Source organism: Zophobas morio, unplaced genomic scaffold (genome assembly GCF_036711695.1).
Source record: "Zophobas morio isolate AGI-343-1 ecotype UQ-CSIRO unplaced genomic scaffold, CSIRO_AGI_Zmor_V1 ptg000030l, whole genome shotgun sequence".
In the NCBI taxonomy this organism is placed as follows: domain Eukaryota; kingdom Metazoa; phylum Arthropoda; class Insecta; order Coleoptera; family Tenebrionidae; genus Zophobas; species Zophobas morio.
The window spans coordinates 5943196-5963993 of record NW_026972135.1 but is presented as its reverse complement, the minus strand read 5'-3'; the positions used below and the strand labels follow the sequence as shown (position 1 = coordinate 5963993).

General features: G+C 31.7%; 3 protein-coding genes and 1 long non-coding RNA gene across 4 annotated transcripts in view; all 4 read right to left on the bottom strand.

The window, feature by feature from the left end:
- Positions 1-20798, bottom strand: part of LOC135138737 (uncharacterized) — a 254941-nt gene that overhangs the window by 54291 nt on the left and 179852 nt on the right. The window lies entirely within an intron of this gene.
- LOC135137811 (uncharacterized) lies at positions 3327-4105 on the bottom strand. Its single transcript, XM_064067557.1, has 4 exons — positions 4037-4105; positions 3850-3983; positions 3497-3801; positions 3327-3436 (listed from the first exon to the last, which is right to left on the bottom strand). Exons 2-3 carry the CDS (start codon positions 3947-3949, stop codon positions 3500-3502), a joined length of 402 nt encoding a protein of 133 aa, XP_063923627.1. The 5' UTR covers positions 3950-3983; positions 4037-4105; the 3' UTR covers positions 3327-3436; positions 3497-3499.
- LOC135139128 (uncharacterized) lies at positions 4886-5823 on the bottom strand. The gene is made up of 3 exons (XR_010282122.1): positions 5222-5823; positions 5022-5167; positions 4886-4972 (listed from the first exon to the last, which is right to left on the bottom strand). It is a non-coding gene; the product is annotated as an uncharacterized LOC135139128 (long non-coding RNA).
- On the bottom strand, positions 15462-16540 carry LOC135138436 (terpene synthase-like). Its single transcript, XM_064068409.1, has 6 exons — positions 16499-16540; positions 16283-16443; positions 16072-16219; positions 15886-16012; positions 15672-15817; positions 15462-15623 (listed from the first exon to the last, which is right to left on the bottom strand). The coding sequence occupies exons 1-6, from the start codon at positions 16538-16540 to the stop codon at positions 15462-15464; spliced, it is 786 nt and encodes a 261-aa protein (XP_063924479.1).

The following is a 20798-nucleotide window of genomic DNA, read 5'->3' as shown; positions in this document are numbered from 1 at the left end:
GTCTTCGTGCTAGACGTGAGAAGTGCTCGTTCTTCTGTGACTCGGTCTAATTGCTCGGACATATACTGACCAGTAATGGAATTAAAACTAACCCTGACAAAATAGCTGCTATCAAACTGTTGAGACCTCCAACCAATCGCAAACAGATGCAAAGTTTCATTCAGACATGTAGTTGGTATCGCAAGTTTGTTTCAGAGTTTTCCGAAATTGCACGTCCCTTAACTAATCTTCTTAAGGAAAATGCGTCTTTCCAGTTTGGTGAAGCCGAATTAAGAGCCTTCGAGACGTTAAAAGAAAGATTGACTACCGCTCCAGTCCTTGCTCAAGCCGACCAGACCAAGCCGTACATCCTTAGAACAGATGCAAGTTGTTACGGCTTGGGTGCATTTCTACTCCAGGGGGATAAATACGACGAACATCCGATAGAATACGCCAGTAGCTTGTTAAAGGACAACGAGAAAAATTATTCAACTACCGAAAGAGAGGCGCTCGCCGTAGTATGGGCTGTAGAAAAATTTCGACATTATCTAGAAGGTGCGAAAGTGATTAAGTGTCGGATCATCAACCATTACGGTGGTTGCTGACTTTAAAATCGCCTTCGGGTCGTTTGGCTCGTTGGGCGCTCCGCCTTCAAGGCATGAATATGGACGTTGTATATACTCCTGGTAAAATCAACGTAGTAGCTGATCTGTCGTCTCCACCTTTTTGCTCGGATCAAGAAGGAAAAGTACAGAGCTACTTCGTTAGTGTTGACCTACTGTCATACGATGCTAAATCTATGCGACAGAAACAATTGGAAGATGATGAGATCAAGATTATTATATTATATCTCGAAGGTGAAGATCCGTTAGAGATGTCTAGATGGTGTGGGAGGGGATACGTGATGAACAATGGTGTTCTCTTCCGTTTCAACCCATATGTGGACTCTGAAGATCCCCAGTTAGTGATTTCCAAAGAATTGCGTGAAGATGTTTTGGCCCAATACCATAATTCGCCTACAGGGGGACACTACGGCATCGAAAGAACCCTTCAAAAGATCTCTTCAAAATTTTACTTCACAGATATGAGAAAATATATTGCTCGCCATGGAATGTCAGAGATATAAACCAGAGAATCGTCAACCTGCGGCCCTACTTCAAACCCCAGCCCCTTCCCAGAGATTCGAAGTCGTGGCTGTAGATCTATTTGGCCCTCTACCTGCAACCCCCAGGGTGAATCGATGGATCCTAATACTTGAGGATGTTGCTTCAAAATGGGTAAAACATTTCCCTTTAGTAAAAGCTGACTCTGAATCTTGTGCAAAAATTCTCATCGAAGAAATATTCCTGCGGTTTGGAACTCCGAGGAAAATGATTTCTGATAACGGCGTACAATTTATCAGTGATGTAATGCAGCAAATTACTTATTGTTTTGGTATCACAACTCCGTTCATTCCTTTATATCATGCAGAAAGTAACCCTGTTGAACGGAAGAACCGCGAATTGAAGACTCAGTTAGCTATTTTGGTTCAAGATCCCCACTCAGAATGGGATCATCACCTGAGCAGCATTCGACTCGCCATAAATTCTACATGTTGCGACTCCACGGGATATAGTCCTTCGTTTCTCACGTTTGGTAGGGAGATACGAGCTCCTTATGACCCTGTATATGATCTACGCAAAGTGATTGATGCAGAAAATTTCATACCAAGAATAACTCCTTACTTAAAGAAGCTAGCTACTACTCTGTCTGAGGCAATCGATAGAAATTGCAAGAAACAAGATGTCCAGAAAACCCGTTTAGATTCCAGACGACGACCAGCTGTATTCAAGAAGGGTACAAGGTTCTTCTGAAATCTCATACTCTCAGTAGCTCCAAAAGTGGATTATCTTCAAAGCTTGCCCTTTAAAGGGATGGTCCTTATATGATCTTGCGAATTGCTTCTCCTACAACCTACGAGTTAGGAAGCTGTACAAATCCTCTAGAAAGAATTGGACGCCATCACGCCGCGGACCTGAGCTCGTTTGTTGAAGGGACCAGAAGTGATACATTAACGCCCTTAATACCAAAACGGAGGAGGGGTCGTCCTAAAAAGAATGTTTCATGTTTAGAGGGGGAGTTTGTAACAGAACTTAGTTTTGATTAAAAAAGAAAAGTGGGCTGATGAGAAAAAAGGTTGACAGATAGAAAATAGTATCTTAATGTTTAATTTTGTTGATGTTTTGTACATTTAAATAAATGCATCATATTATAATTGTTAATTTGTAGCTTTATTGTGGCCAAAAGGAACTGAACACAAAAAAGTTAAATGGTTTGTATCAGATGGTATTTCATACATGATCAAAACTGGTACTGATTTGAAGGTGTTTTATGAAAATATAACACACTTAACATGTATGGCACATGGGTTACATTTAGTGTCTGAAACAATTAGACTGAATTATCCAGATGTCAATGGGATAATTAGCAATGTTAAGAAAATCTTTTTAAAAGCACCAATAAGAGTGGAGTTTTATAAAAACAGTTTACCAAATGCACCTGTCCCACCTGAACCTGTATTTACAAGGTGGGGCACATGGATTCAAGCACCATTGTTTTATGCAGAACACATTGATGTTTTAAAACAAGTCAGTAAATATTTATATAGTAGTTTTTTACTATCATTCTTATATCGAATATTTTTAGGTTGTAATATCATTTGAAGCCACAGATGCACAAAGCATTAAAAAACCTCAAGAATTCCTGAATAAAGCAAACGTTAAAAATGAACTCTTGTACATTAAAACTCACTTTAAAATTATTGCTGATGCAATAGAACAATTAGAAACTATAGGTTTAAAATTAAACCAAAGTCTGGAAATTGTGCAAAAAGTGTATACATCTTTAAAAAACACACCAGGAAAGGTGGGGGAAATTATGTTCTTTATTAAAAAAGAATCCAAGATACGATTTTATATGTTCAATAAATAACGTAATTTGCGGTAATGGAAATGCTACCAACAATACATACGTAAATGAAAACGTAGATTGTTCAATAAATATTTAATTTTGCACCCACCACTTCTTGTGATGTGGGACGCACGTTTTCAAAACTTAAAAGTGTTTTAACCGATAAAAGGTGTAAATTTATAATCGAAAATTTAGAGAAATATATAGTTTGCTTTTGTAACTTATTTTAAATACCTGAATTAATATTTTATTTTTTGTTAAATGCGACTTGCTTTAATTTGATCGCCATTTTTTTGCGATAACTTAGAATTAGTGGATGTAACTAAGTATAGATCGTTTGTTTATTTAATCATTTTTTTGTTTGTTACACAAAATATTTGTTTCTATAATGTTTTGTTTAATATATTTTTTTTAATATATATTTTTTTGATGTATGCTTTTTCGTTGAGCAAATATTTTTTCCTCCACTAACTAACATTTTTATAACCTAATTCGTCAATTTTGGAACCTAAAAATGTCTCCTTTTATTCATTTTTTAACGACCTAAAACCCGAAGCCTAATTATTACCAACTAAAATCCATCAAATATTTCATGAACCGGGACTCTGGAGAAGAAGTCGTTAAATATTTTCTCAAACACGTTTACGTACACCTGGGGAAAAGCAGCTTGCCAGAACCGTAAAATATCTTCCCAATTTTCATTAAACTGGGCTACAATGTCTTCGCTCAGTCGCTTGTTGTCGAACAAATTTCCATAATTGAAAGTTATATTTTGTGCTTCCATTATGAGTCGACTGTCAACGACTTTGTCATACTTCTCGTTCTGCCTCAAGTACGGTTCAAATTTGAACCTCATCTTGAACGTCGGACTTGCTAAAAATTGAAAATAATTTTCAAAAAAATTGGGATTTACTTATTTACTTAATGTTGCTTTTGCCACTGTGGACACATCTATAGGCAACACAATAAATCTGCCGCGTATTTGGTGCTCATACCCGAAAACTAGCTTGAAGAAGGTCATATTAAGCCACAAGACTTGGTTTTCAAAATCTAGTCTGAAATTTTGTTCATTATTGTAAATTTGTTTGTTTAAATGGTCGACACTTACTCTGCTTTTGTTGTATTTATCTTCGTGAAACCGTGAATTTTAAAGTTGCTGTATTTTTGGCGAATGCAAGTGGTTTTGTTTCCAAATTCCACGAGTAAGTCTTTCGACACCAGAGGTTCCAGACTGGGCAAACCGTAATCGTCGAACGACTTGTCTAACTGACTTACAGCATCTTGAATCGCTCTCGACAGGCACTGATTAAAGTCACTTTTTCTTTTATCGCACTTTGTGAAAGTGGAAGCTGCAATATAACGTAGTTACAAAAAACCAAAAACACATTTTGCTGAGTAATTACGAAGTGTTAAAGTAAAACACTGATGTATCAAAACCGTTGTAAATGTAAGCACTAGGAACTCTTTCATTTTCGTTTATATCTTCACAACTAAGTTTTTACTAGTAACGTTCTGGCTAAAGTTTAACCGGTCAGGTTATAGATTAATTATGCGTATATTATTATATAACATGATCGATAATGAATAACCTTGGTGTGAGAAATAGAAAAAAGTAAAAATCATTATTATTAATTAACAAGGTTCAGACTTAGCAAAAAACATTTCAGTCGCAACCATCATAATAAATTTCCGTTTCTAAATTATCTAATGCATCTTGAAGAACTCGTTCCATACACAGATTTTTCCCCAGATTCATTTTGTCTATGTCGGCGAGAATTCCACATCTCAACTCTTCCATTGCCTTCCGCGTCTGCTCGAAACTTCCAAAACTTTCCATTATGTCTACAAACAGTTTCTTACTTTCCACATCTAGTGGTCTTTGTTTTAGCATATCTAAAAATAATGATAATTAAGCAAATAAAACGACATGAACTAATTTACCCAAGAGACGATGATCGTTCGGATGACTTTGAATAGCATGAATCATAGGAAAGTTGAATTTTCCTTCATCAAGATCGTCACAGAGAACCCGAACGGTTGCGTACTGGAAAATTGCATAAGAACCATTAAACATTTTTAATTTGGTTGGTTACCTTAGTACTGTGCAAATTTATATAGTCGTCGTATATCTGAAGAAATTCACCTATTTTGTCGCAAAGATCGACACTCAGTTCGATTGTATCGTTCTTGGCACACAGTTTCAACCACTGGACTCCCCATTTGAAGGAACTGGTACATTCTAAAACAGGAGCTTGTTTTTTTCTTACAAAAATTAATAAATAATTTAACTTACTAGCACGAACTAGTACTTTGAAATCGCAGAAACTAGGACACCTTTGAGAGTCTCTATAGTGGATTTCTAGTCCTTGCCCAGTGAAAAATCGAATACCCAACGTAGCAAAGTCATCAAGAGCGATGTCCTAGATCAATACGTTAAAAACACAGACAGCATAAAAACATTACCTTCCTGTTTTCTGCATAACAGAGTACATTTTGCATTATTAGAAACATCTTGTGGACTGTAGCATGAACTGTTAGTGAAATTCCATAAACCATATGGGCTGAAGGAAGTCCTCTACGAAGTATCGTTCCGTCCAGAATATCATCAAGTCTGGGAAAACTTCATCAATTAAAGTAATTAAGCTATGAGTACAACGTAAAATTACACAATAAGCACATCGTATAAGCTACTTCCAATATCGTTAAAGACTTTGAGTGCGTCTTGGGGACACTTAACCCAAACATTACAAGAAAAAATGGATTGTTTAAAAATGTTACGATCTTCTGGGCCCACTTGTAGAGTGTGTCCCAAAGGTCGTGATAATATCTACAATAAATAATTTATTAAGTTCACTTTTGTGGCTACGTACTTCTTCGTCTTTGGTGCTTGCTGCCATCTTCAGCGATTCTTGGTGTCTTTTTGATATAAACGCGTAAATTGTTTTTCACCAAGAGCCGGTTTATACAAGCTCAATTAAAAATATTTAATTGCGATTGCGATTTTTAACACTGTGTTAAAGTACCACGTGACGGACTCTACGCCAATCAGACGTCGCTAAATGTCTCGTTAAATGTGTGATTAACTTAATCGAAATTAAACTTTTATACAAACTGGCTTTTACTAATATGTTATGAGTACTACGCTAATCAGACGTCAGACTTTAATCTCATTTAAAGTATCTAATATACTGGTTCAGTTTTTTTAAAATAGGGTACATGATTTTACACTTATAAGACATTTGGAACGTATGCAAAAAACGCTTTTACTTATGCTGTGTGCTCTATAACAAGAATAGTCGCGATTTAATCAACATTGACCTTTAATTTTGAATTACTTTAGATTTGTGGCAACTGATTACAATAATAAAGATGTTTCGGGTCGGTTTTGGCCTTTGATGTTACCAGTTGGTACAATAACTGCGTCGAGATTTTTATTAATTCTGCTGCTATAATTACGAACATATTAGAACACTCATGATTAAGACTCGGATAATATGCAAAATGCATATTTGTATTCTTTGTGTCTCCATTTAACTCTCGGTTTGAATAAATGCAACTTTTTAGATGTTTTTTATTTGTGAACGAATCTTCGTCGCACCGAATAATGTTTTCAAAAAATATAATTCTACCTCTTGGCTTCTTATTGGTAGCCTCTCTATAAAGTTCCTGCCGTCCGGCAAAAATTTCTATTCTTATCCTAAACATGGAGATTTTAAGATGTTTTAATTTTTCGAATTTACGATTTTTGATTTCTCAATTTCTTGAAACTTCAGCTTCAGGATTTTTCAATTATTTGACACTTCAAATTTTATTTGCAATTTTTTTGGTTATTTCATTTCTCGATTTCCTGACTTTACAATGTTTAGATTTTTTGGTTTTTCAATTCTCCAGTTTCTCAATTTTTCAATTTTTCCAATTTCTGGTTACTGATTTTTCCATTTTTTGTTTTTTCGACTTTTCGATGTTTCAGTTTTGAGATTTTAAATTATTTTAAGATTATATTTCGATTTTTCGATTTCTTGATTTATTGCTTTTTCGATTTTTCGATTCTTCGGTTTTTCCAATTTTTCTATTTTTGAAAATTTTGATGTTTCGATTTTTCGGGATTTAAAATTTTCGATTTTTATATTTTAGATTTTTCTATTATTCTATTTCTCGATTTATCGAGATTTTGAAATTTCGATTCTTGATTGTTCAATTTCTCGATTTTTTGACTTTTCAATTTTTCGATTTTTCGATTTTTTAAATTTTAAATTGTTCAATTTTTCAATTTTCAGCTTTTCGATTTTTCGGTTTTAGCCCAATTGATTTTTTCAATTTTTCAATTTTGGCCCAATTCAAATTCTCAGTTCTTCGATTTTCCGACTTCTCGACATTTTTCGAGTTCTCGATCTTTTGATATTTCAATTTCTGGATATTCCGTTTTTGAATATCACATTTGGTACATTTTTGTATTTCTCGGTTTTTCGATTTCTCAATTTCTTTATTTTCCGATTTCTCAATTTCTCTGTATCAATTTTTCGACTCTTCAATTTTTTTAATTCTTTAATTTTTCAATTTTTTAATTTTTCAATTTTTTTATTTTTCAATTTTTGATGTTTTAAATTTTCAAATTTTTCATTTTTCAATTTTTCGATTAATTGATTTTTTGATATTTCCATTTCTCCATTTCTCGACTTTTCAATATCTCGATTTTTCACTTTTTCATTTTTTCAATTTTTCGATTTTCTAGTTCTTTAATTTTTGAATTCTTCAATGTTTCAGTTTTGGAATTTTTCAGTTTTTCGATTTTTCAATTTTTCTTTTTCCATATTTAAGTTTTGAGGTTTTCCAATATTTCATTTTTTCTATTTTTTGATTTTCCGACTTCCCGACTTTTCCATTTCTCAATTTCTCGATCTTTTGATGTTTCAATTTCACGATGTTTTATTTTTGAATACCTATAACATTGTGTACATATCTCTATTTCTCGGTTTTTCGAATTTTCGGTTTTTTGATTTCTCAGTCTTTCAACTTCTGATTTCTCAATATTTAGGTATTTCACTTTTGGGATTTTGCAGTTTTTTATTCTTCAATTGTTGGATTTTTCAATTTTTTATTTCTTGGATATTCAATATTTCGATTACTCAGTTTTGGATATTTCAGTGTTGGGACCTTTCAATTTTTCGATTTTTTAAATTTTCGTTTTCTCGATTCATTCATTTTTCGATTTTTCAATTATCCCATGTTTCAATTTTACGATTTTACAGTTCTTCAACTCTTCAATTTTTTTAATTTTAAATTTTAAATTTAATTAATTTTTGACGTTTTAAACTTTTTAATTTTCGATTTTTCAATTTCTCCATTAATTGATTTTTTGATTTTTTTCATTTCTCCATTTCTCCACTATTTAACGTCTCGATTTATCACTTTCTCAATTTTTCAATTTCTTGGTTTTTAATTTTAAATTTTTCAATTTTTCAATTTTTAGCTTTACGATTTTTCAATTTTTCGACCATATATTTTCTATATTAAATTTTTCAGTTTTTCAATTTTTGACGTTTCAAGTGTTCAAAATTTGGATTTTTCAATTTTCCGATTAATTGATTTTTTATTTCTCCATTTCTCATTTCTTTTTCATTTTATCAATTTTTGGAAGTTTTAATTTTAAATTTTTCAATTTTTCAATTTCTAGCTTTTCAATTTTTCGATTTTGGCCCAATTCATTTTTCTCAATTTTTCGATTCTCCGACTTCTCGATTTTTCCATTTCTCGTTATCTCTATCTTTTAATGTTTCAGTTTTTCTATGTTTCGTTTTTGAATATTACATTGTGTACATTTTACTATTTTTTTTAGATTAAATATTTAAAATTTTTGTCGTTTTAAATTTTGAAATTTTCGATTTTTCAATTTTCCGATTTTTTGATTTTTCCATTTCTCCATTTCCCAACTTTTTAATGTCTCAATTTTTCATTTTTCATTTTTTGAATTTTTCGATGTTTCAATTTTACCATTTTTTTTATTAAATTTTTCAATTTTTGTCCTTCTGTATTTTCAAATTTTCGATTTTTCAATCTCCCGATTTTTTTATTTTTCCATTTCCCCATTTCTCGATTTTTCAGTTTTTCAATTTTTGAATTTTTCGATTCTTCCATTTTTTTTTCAATTGTTCCATATTTCAGTTTTGGGAGTTTCCAATATTTCAGTTCTTCAATTTTTCTATTTTTCGAATTTCCAACTTCTCGACTTTTTCATTTCTCGATTTCTCGATCTTTTGATCTTTCAATTTCTCAATGTTTCGTTTTTCCCTATATTTCCAATGCAGCTTTTTTATCCTTCAATTGTTCGATTTTTCAATTTCTCATTTCCTGGATTTTCAATATCTCGATTACTTAATTTTCGATACCTCGGTGTTGAGACCTTTCAGTTCTTCGATTTTTCAAATTCTCGATTTTTTCATTTTGCGATTTCTCAATTTTCCGATGATTTCAATTTTTCGACTCTTCAAGTTTTTTAATTTTAAATTTAAAAATTTTTCTATTCTTGGCGTTTTAAATTTTCTAATTTTCGATTTTTCAATTTCTCGGTTAATTGATTTTTGATTTCTCCATTTCTCCATTTCTCTAATTTTCAATGTCTGGATTTTTCATTTTTTCAATTTTTCAATATTTTTTGATTTTAAATTTTTCAATTTTTCAATTTTTTGCTTTTCGATTTTTCGTTTTTGTCCAAATTCATTTTCTCGATTTCTTCATTTTTGGATTTTTCAATTTTACGACTTTTCAATTTTTCAACCCTATAATTTTTTCAGTTTTGGGACTGTTCCAATATTTCAGATCTTCAGTTTTGCTATTTTTCGATTTTTAAATTTTAGATTTTTGAATTTCTCAAATTTTAACATTTCAATTTTGGGAAGTTTTGAATTCTGCATTTTGAAATTTTCGGATATTTTAATTTTTCGATTTTTTTAATGTTTGAGTTGCTCCATCCTTCGTTTTTTCAGATGTTTGATTTCTCGATTTTACAAATTTAGTTTCTCAATTTTTCAATATTTCTTCAGTTTTGAGATTTTTCGACTCTTCAATTTTTCGATTTTCAAATGTTGCAATTTTTGACGTTTCTAAATTTTTAATTTTTCGTTTTCCCAATTTCTACATTAATTGATTTTTTGATTTTCCCTTTCACCGACTTTTCAATGTTTTGATTTTTTAGTTTTCCAATTGTTCAATTTCTCCATTCTTCAATTTTTCAAATTTCTCATTTTTCGATTTCTCAATTTTTCGATGTTTCAGTTTTTCGATGCTTCAGTTTTGGGATTTTTCGATTTCTGGATTTTTTGTTTTATCGATTTTTCGATTGTAGATGTTTTGAATTGTCGATTTTTCCAGTTTTCGATGTTTTAATTTTTCAGATTTTAAAATTTTAGGTTTTTCGATTTTGGGTTCTCGGTTTTTCTATTTTTCTATTTTTCAAAATTTTTCGATTTTTCTTTTTTAATTTTTTGAGAAGTTTTGATTTCTGCATTTTGAATTTTCGGATATTTTAATGTTTCGACTTTTGGAACTTCGATTTTTCGGTTTTTCAATATCTCAGTTTTTAAAATTTTTGATTGTTCGATTTTTAAATTTCTCGATTTATGGATGTTCCAATGTTTCAACTTTTCGATTGTTCAATCTGTGGATATACCGATTTTTCAGTTTTTCGATTTTTCGAAAAGCATTTTTTCCCGTTCATTGCCTGCTTTAAATATATTTCGGCAGAACCTCTCAAATTTTGCTCCTTGATATTGTTTAATTTTCTGTATTGGGGTAATCCCGTTTAGTAACACAAAAAATCGAGAGAGGAAAGATCTGGTGAGCAAGCTGGCTATTGCGCTAATAGGAAAACTGAATTTATCAAATATGAAGAACCGCAACTAAACTCTGTCTTGTGCGATTTTTATTTATTTATCGTTATTTTTATCATTTGTGAAGGTGACATATAGGAATCAGTACATGATAATTTACGGACAATTAATATACAAACGTGGTTTTTTAAACCTAAGGAAGGCATAATAACGTTACCATTAACAACGTCGCCACGAAAATGAAACAGTTCGTAGTCTTTACATTCTTGTCGGTTTTGGTACATCAGCATTTTTGTGTAATCCTTCGTAAATTACTCAAAAAAGCTTATAGTTTTTTTTCTAAATACACTATGTTACAGCTTCCACATTCACAAAGTGCGATACAAGAAAAAGTGACTTTCATCAATGTCTGTCGAAGGCTTTCAAGACGCCATAAGCCAGTTAGACAAACCCTTAGAAGATTATGGTTTACCAAATCTAGAGCCTCTAGTGTCGAAAGACTTAGTCGTGGAATTCGGGGATGAAACCACTTGTATGAAACAAAAATTCACTAATTTTAAAATTAACGGTTTGACGAAAATAAATACAACAAAAGCAGAGTAAGTACTGGATACCTAACTAAATAGACGAATAAAATTCATCGACAAGGTTTTAGGGTTCATTTTGAAAATCAATTCATCTGGATAAATATTACCTTTTTTGAACTAATTTTCGAATACAATCACGAAATACGCGGCAAAGTTATCGTGTTACCTATAGATGCATCAGTAGTCGAAAGAGCAACTTTTAGTAAGTACCCTGAACCCGAAATTTTGGAAATTATTTTCGAAATTTTGCAGTCAATCCAACGTTCAGAATGAGGTACAAATTTGAGCAGTTCGTGAAGCAGAAGCAGAGGTATGACAGAGTTGTTGACAGTCAATTGATAATTGAGGCACAAAATCTAACACAAGCAATTCTTCCTAAAATGTATATACCTGCCGCACCGGGATAGACGATTACCGGACATGGTCATAAAAACATCGTAAGCCGATAATCATTTCCCGTATTCTTTTGGAATATTAATTTTAATGCTGGAGATAATTATTAAATATACTCAAACACAATTTGGACACTATATTCTTTTTAAGCGTACGTAATAAATATTGCACAATTTGCGACACATCAAACAGCGAAGCGATGGCCTAAGTATTTGCAGGAAAAAAGAAAAGATTTTTCAATCTTGAATAACTATGCTGCAGTAAAATGTTTATTTTTTAAATTTAATACCACAATCCCTTCTTCTGCACCTGTTGAACGGGTGTTCAGTAGCGGAAACCAAATTCTGACACGAAGAAGAAATAATTTAGGTGACAATACGTTCGAAATGTTGTTAATTTAAAAAAAATTCATTAAACAATACATAAAAAAAAACATAAACTTGTTTTCAGTTATTTTATTCGACAAAGCTTCAAAAAGTATCTGTTTTCTTGTATCTGTATTTAGATACATTTCGAAAAAATCGAAAACAATCTGTATCTAGATATTTTTATCTTCCATACATCTATATCTGTATCTAGATACTTTTAAAAGTATCTGTCCCCAACACTGAACCTCCCATGTTTTACTGTCGGACAAATTGACACCAAGATGGCTATAAACTGTGCAAATTGTCGGATTTTACATTTTTTGTGTGTCAAGAAAAACGAGATTAAGCTAAATGCTCGATTAGGTTTTTCATCTGGCAATGTTTATACTGTGAAAGATATAACTTAAATATTTAGGTACATGATTTATTTGGCTTCAAGCAACTTTTTTCATAATTGAGTAGAAAATCCAAGTTTTCGAGAAGGGAGACAGTTAATTTGATATATTTCCAACACTCCTGCTCGGAGTTTCCAAGAATAAGAAAATCATCAAGATATAATAATAATAATAATAAATTTTATTCAGCCATCAAGGTCGTGAATATACGACATCGGCATTGTCACAACATACAAAGAGTTAAAAGTGTCAATAGTGTCATACAAATATATACACATACATACATTTTTACAGTACAATATAGACGTTAACATCGATTCAGTACCTCATAATACTCTTATTTATCTATTAAATATTTTTTTAGTTCCCATTTGAATTTATTTGTTTCGCGTATATTTATTATAGTTGATGGCAAAGAATTATATGCGAGAATTGCTCTATAATGTGGGTCTTTTTCAAACCAACGGGTTTTATGTTTAGGCACGCTAAGATAAGCATTACTTCTTGTGGTCATCCGAGAGTAAAGATCCCTGTTTTTTTCAAAACTGGTTTCATTAGATCTTACATACATTATTAATTTAAACATATAGAGGGAGGTTACTGTCATTTTATGCCAAGTTTTTTAAAAAAAGATCTACATGATTCTTTACTTGGTAAATCAAGTATAATTCTTAAAAATCTCTTCTGGGTTATAAAGACTTTGTTCCACTCAGACGATATGTACCAGAAAACAATGCCATAAGAAATAATGGACTGTACGTAAGCGTAGTAGAATTGCATAAGACTTGCAATGGGTAATTCTTCTTTTAGAACACGTACTACATAGCATGCTGTATTTATCTTACTTATTATATTTTTAATGTGTTCCGAAAATTGCAGTTTGCAATCTATGACAATTCCTAGTAATTTTATTTCACTAGATTGCTGAGTTTGCATATGATTTATAAATATGTTTTCAAAATTTTTAAAAAATAGCAATCCTATTTTATCCACATTTAATTTTAGACAATTCTGCTTGCAGTATGTAATCATTTTGTTAATGACCGTAACTATGTTTTCAGAAAGCATATTAAGACTATGACTGCACACCATACACGAAGTATCGTCAGCAAATTGATAAACCTGCTTAATGTCCACGTGTTCATGTAGATCATTTACATATAGAAGGAACAATATGGGGCCAAGAATTGATCCTTGCGGTACCCCTTGCATGATATGACTAATATACGACTTTTTAGTTGTTAAAATATTATTAATAGTAGTCGTTACATAAACTCGTTGAGTTCTGCCAGTTAAATATGATGCTATTAATTTATTTACTTGCCCCCTAAGACCATATTTCTCTATTTTATTTAACAGGATGTCGTGTTTAATTGTATCAAATGCCTTTGACAAATCGAAGTAAACACCGGCACATTTTTGATGATCGTCAAGAGAATTCAGTAATGAGTCCATAAAATTAAATAAAGCAGTTTCGGTGTTACGATTAGGTACAAAACCATGGTGTGTTTGAGAAATGATAGCGTTACGTTGAAGGAAATTAATTAATCTATGATATTTAATTTTTTCAAAAATTCTTGAGATTGATGACAGAAGAGATATTGGCCTATAGTTGTTAATATTTTCTTTACTGCCTTTTTTGTGAATAGGAATAACTTTGGCTTCTTTTAACTCATTTGGAAAGTAGCCATCTAAAAAGGATTGATTAAGTATTTGAGTTAGGGGTTCACTTATAAGATTGTTGACGCTTTTTATTACAGTTATAGGAATTTCATCAATCCCACTTGAATATTTATTTGGTAACGTGGTAATCAATTTTTTTACTTCGTCTACTGTCACCGACATAAGGTACATGCTATTATTGACATATTTGTTACTAACTGAATGATTATTATTATTGGAACTACTAGAGTTGCTGTCCCTAGTCTTTCATAAACCTATTGGCTAATTCTGATGGATCAGCAATTGGGACATTGTTATCTTTGATTGAATATTGGTGCTTTCTATACCCCCGCTGTGTGATACTTTTAAAAATAGCAAACGTTGTTTTTGATTTATTTGTGGAACCATTAATTAATCTATAATTTTCATCTTGTTTTACTTTTTTTAAAAAATTCTTAGTCTTTTTTTTCCTGTTTAAGTTTTTGGAGCAGTTGTGGTGATTTATTTTTTATGTATAAGTTATATAGATCATGTATATATGTTGACCACGTTTTCAAATATGGGTTGTTAATTTTTTTTGTTTTATTTTGGATGGCAGGCTTTGTTATTAATGGATAGGATTTGTTGAAATGGTATTTGATTATTTCATAGAATTGTTTAAATTTACTGCTGCTGTCTGACACACAATAAACATTATGCCAAGATTCATTTCTAATGGCTTCGTAAAAAGTAAGATTAATTTTTGAACTTACGAAATTTCATTTTTGAGTATAGAGTGTTTCTGACTCTATTTGCGGGTCCCCAGAAGAGATTTTCAATACTTGCGAGAAATGGTCCGATATATATGACTTGATGACTTCACATGCTACAGAATATACTATTTAATGTCTAGAGGTTACCACAAATAACAGTTAACGAAATCAACTTAATTGTAAGTAAGTGTAACTAAATAAGTTTAGGCAATTCCCTAATTCCCAGCAGGCTTCCCAAAGCAGTTACTACCTAAGTACGATTATTTTAGTAATTAGTAGAGATATAAAAAAGGAACAAAGTTTCCAATTAATTACACTTGTCGACAAAAAGGTCAGTTTCTAATTTAATAAATATATCTTCAAGAACTCGTTGTAAATGTGGATTTTTCTCTAACTTCATTTTCTCCACTTCCTCGAAAATACCATTTTTCATTTCTTCCAGCACATTTCTAGTATACTCAAAACTTCCAAAACTTTCCATTATATCTACGAAAAGTTTCTTACTTTCCACATCCAGTGGCCTGTTTTTCAACATATCTAAGGCAAATAATTAAGAAAAAATAATGTTTTCTTTGACTGAATGAATATCATCTTTCGTGTAAAGGATACTCAAAAGCCGATGATCATCTGGATGACTCCGAACAGCATGAATCATAGGGAAGCTGAATTTTCCTTCATCGAGATCATCACAATAGACCCGAACGCTTGACCACTACGAAACCAATCAAACCAAACTCAAAAATAGTGAAAATTTGCTTACCTTAGGGTTGTGCAAATTTACATAGTCGTCATATATCATTGCAAAATAACTCAAATTGTCCCAAAATTTTGCACTAAATTGGATTTTTTCTTTATTGGCAAATAATTCTAACAATCTAACTCCCCAGTCCAAACCAGCGAGACATTCTAAAGTTAAAACGTGTTCAAACATGACAAATTAAAATTAAGCTAACTAGTGCAAAATTTTGACCTACTGCCGTAAATTATCGCTTTGTAATCGTCAAAGTCAGGGCACTGTACGGCATCAGTGAAGTGTATCTCTACTCCTTGTCCTGTAAACAGGCGAACTCCGACCTTAATTAGTCCATCGATAGCTTCTTCCTAAACGAAAATATGTTAATAAACAGAGTACCTACTATTTTCAAGCATTACAACTATACCTTACTATCTTCTAAATAATGAAACAATTCTTCAAGTGAAAGAATAGTCTTGTAAATCGTAGCTTGCACTGTCAAAGGAATTCCATAAACCATATGAGCAGCCGGAATTCCTCGACGAAGTATTGTACGATCTTCCATATCATCTACACTAAAAAAGTACAAAACAAAATGTATTTAAACCAGTACGTCAACATAACGTCTGGTTACATACATAAGACCAACATCATAAAATGCTTCTCCAATATTTCCATAAATTTTTTGTCTGTCTTTGGGACACTTGATCCAATAATTACAAGCACGCCAAATTCGTCTGATAATATTTTTATATTCTCTTCCTGCTTGAGTAATATGTACCGTAGGTCTTAATATTATCTACGAGTATTTTTTTTAAATTAAAGAGATTGTGATGTTTTATTTTTGTCTGTACCTCTTCGTCTTGGATCTGCGTTTCAGGTCTACTTGTTGTCATTTTCAGCCAATATTTGCTTGAATTACAAGTGAGTACACTAAAAAAAAAGTGTGTTTCTCCAGTTTTTATATTGGTCGCCTATCTGTTTTTGAGGTAATAAATCGTGCGTTTTTAGGTTGTAAAATTATTTATGTCATACCAAATGGGCATAAATTATTCAAATTTTGCATTTTTTTGTGGCAAAATTATCTAAATTATACGTAAATTTAAAATTTTGATTATTGTGTTGAGAAGATATAAATTACGAGCCCGATAAGGACAACATTGCTATAATCGAAAGACATAAATCATAAGATGAGTCATTTTGAAAGTGACATCTCCAAAAGTTCTTAATTGACTTCCTATGTGTACAATTTCCGAATCGTTAATATGTTACCCGTTAAGAATTGTTTTCTAACTAAGTAGTTATCCACAGTAAAGGTTGCAGTTAACATTATCTACAATAAACGAAAACTTATGAGGATTACAAAAACATTAATTTGTTTTTGACTTATAGTTCACAATAACGTAAAAATAGCAGGTGCTTTAAGGGCTTCAGCTCAAGTAATTAGTGGTGTACCTCCAGGGTCGGTACTTGGTCCACTTCTTGTTTTAGTTTATATCGCTGATCTAAAGTTCTCTATAAGCTCTCACTTCGCAATGTACGTGCACGATCTTAACATTTATAATGAAAGTTGCAATCGTCTTATTGCGACAAGTGACATGTCAGCTGTTCTTAAATGGTCAGAACAATGTCAATTCTTTGTTTGAATCGTTGATAACGTGTGGCAAATATTAACCTCATTAATATAAATTATCTGATGTTCAGTCTTAATTTCAGATGAGAATTCTTTACTGTTTAAAATTTCACGAAAGTGTATGGCGAGTTAAATGTTGTTATCGGTCTCTTTGAAACTTTAACACTTGTTCGGTTGTAGTTTAATAACACAGTTATAGAAATTGACCACTTAAATTGAACTGAGGTAAATAACACAAAAACACGTGGCGGCAGCGGAGTGCGCGGTTCCTTGTCGAGCTGGCGTGCTACAACGCCACCTATAGGTAATTTTGCTGTGCTCTAGAATAAATCTGAGATTGTTCGATCGCCACACTGTTATAGAAATCCGGGTGCCACCTCAACTTTTGGGGTCATTTGCATTCCCGAGAAGGCGCTCTGAGGTGGTTGTGTATTTGCATCCAGTTACTTTAGATAAAGGATTCTGTGAATAATAAAATCGAAATTTCGAGAAGAATCATCGAGCAATCATCAACAATCATTAATAATAATAGATGTGCCTTGAATCCGGCAGCAGGTTTCTTTGCATCAAAACAAGAAACTAGTCATCAAGACAGTATTTTGCCCATTCATAGGCAGTTTGATACAAATTTTAGTAATTTGAATAATTGTACCTTCCATATCATCTACACTAAAAAAGTACAAAACAAAATGTATTTAAACCAGTACATAAACATAACGTCTGTTTACACACATAAGGGCCACATTATAAAATGCTTCTCCAATATTGCCATAAATTTTTTGTCTGTCTTTGGGACACTTGATCCAATAATTACAAGCACGCCACATTCGTCTCATAATATTTTTATATTCTCTTCCTGCTTGTGTAATATGTACCGTAGGTCGTAGTATTATCTACGAGTATTTTTTTAATTAAATCGATTGTGGTGTTTTATTTTTGTCTGTACGTTACCTCTTCTTCTTGGATTTGCGTTTGAGGTCTACTTGTTGTCATGCCTACAGTTTCAAATTATTATCAAAACCAACAGCAAAATTCAATACTTACTCCTTATTTTAACAATACCGCCACTATGACTCAACTTTTTAGAGCGAATGGGTTCCATTTTCTCCCTTGAGTTTGTAAGTAGTACACTCCAAAAAGTGTGTTTTGTCCAGTTTTTATACTGGCCGCCTATCTTTTTTTGACGTAATAAAATGTGTCTTTTACGTTGCAAAATTATTTATGTCGTACCAAATGAGCTTTAAATTATTGCAATGTTCAAGTTTTTGTGGCAAAACGTTTGCATTATTTAAATTACATGGAAAGTTAAATTTTTTATTATTTTGGTGCGAAGATATAAATTGCGAGTCCGATAAGGACAACATTGCTATTATCGGAAGACATAAATCACAAGATTGATAAGATATCCTGGATATTTTAAGGCGATGACGATTGTCGTCATTCATATTCATAGTGACTGGGTAACCAACGTGTAAGCACCCAGTTATTACAGCAAACAAAACGAAAAACAATGCAACCTGTAGCAATAAGAAGAAGGAAAAAAATACAATGTTAAATTTATAATTAAAAGACCAAAATATAAATAAAACAATGCTCCCTAATTCTCTAAATAAGACATTAACGTGTTTGATATTTAACTAAAATGATCATTTATCAATGTCACATAAATCACTAATAAGAAAATGACCAGAAGATTTTATTATAAAGTGTAATGAAATATTTAATGCAGGATGGTAATCATCTTCTGATACAAGGGGAAGATCCGATTGTTTTACGGAGCAATGAAGATTAGAAAATAGCAGATCTAAAATGCGATTGAATTTGTTATACTGAGAAAATTTATGAAAATTCGCAAAATTTTTGAGCAAGATTGTGACTATTATCTAAATTGGCTGAAAAATCTGGTACGTTAAAGTCACAAAGAACAACAACATTGTCCATATGAGATTCTTCAACAACACTGAATGAATTCAGAAAGAACTCATAATCATTGAAGTTAATTGAAGGAGGAATATAAACAACGAAGGAAAAGAGAAAGAGTCCACGTGACGATTTCATTTTTAGCCCAAGTATGTCTATTGTTGGTAAAGTTAACATGATATGCGATAAATCAATCTCGGAAGATATAAATGTGTTAAGAACTACAGTAAGAACTCCACCTGCTTTTGTGACATTAGTTGCAGCAAAATTTCTTTCTTTTCTATACACTAAATAATTATATGGAAATAATTCGCTATTTAATATCTTCAGAAAGCCAGGTTTCCAATAGTGCGATAAATTAATAAAAAGCAAACAAATGTTTTAATTTTGTCAGCATAGATAATTTGGCATTGTGACAGATTCACGGATCATTGCGACATTATTTAAAAAGAAAATGCCTAAAATAGTTTTACTACAACAAAAAATTGTATAAAAAGATGTTTTTTGCAGTTTCGAAAAGACAGGCCCGATCTTTCTTTCGAAGAAGTAACTACGAGGGACTCGAACATATTTTCTGTAATGTAAAAATACGCTGCAAAATATTTTTTAATTTTTTTTCTCATAGGTGGGAACATCAACTGTGGCGAAAATTTTATCAACAGGGGACCAAAATTTCAAAAAACATCACTATTTGGCAAGCGAAAACCAACGGATTTATTTATAAATTAATGTTTCGGAAAGACCTGCAACGACAAATTTGGCAACTTAATCAAAAAAACGAATATTTCACTGTAGATACTCTTTTGACATATTCTAGGGAACATGTTTTTGATAAGTAAATTTTTACAAAATTAATACGGGCAAAATCAATTTTAGGTTAGCAACTACTAGTTCCGCCCACCCACCCTTTATTTTCTCAGAAGTGCACTGAATGATATGGTGCGTTCCCCATTACCACCACACATATTTTATTCCGTCCATCGTTTTGCGATAATCTCTATCAATATTTTTCGAATTTATTAAAAAGTTGCAACCATCTAAAAACTCGTATGTTTGACTGACATTTTATAATTATCTGGATTTAACTGGTTATCAAAATTAACGAAATTACTTTGGAAAGTTCTTGTTCGCTGTCTTGTATCACTGTGTACTTTACTTGGGACGGATTTATTTAATTTTAATGTTAAATTGTGTTTAATTTAAATATAAGGTTAAAATAGCAACTTCATGGTACAATACTAATGCTATTTAATACTTTTTTCGTAAATCGTAAACAGTTCTCACTATTTTTACTCTTAAAAATAAAAATTCTCAAGGAAAATATTATATCAATCACCTTGAATTACTAACTACAGTGTGTTTATAGTTCTACATGATCAATGTTGGTAAACATGTTCATTAGTCTTTTTTGTAACTAGTTATTTTTTTTAAGCCAGGTTATAATTGTTACCAATCACATTAAAAAAAAATTTAGCAATGTGTATCATAATATTATTTTACTCGGAAAAGTAAAAAGGAATCAACCTTCTCGCAAATTATTTATAAAAAAATAAACGTTAATATTATTGATTATTATTGCTATCGTCTTGACGATATAAAAA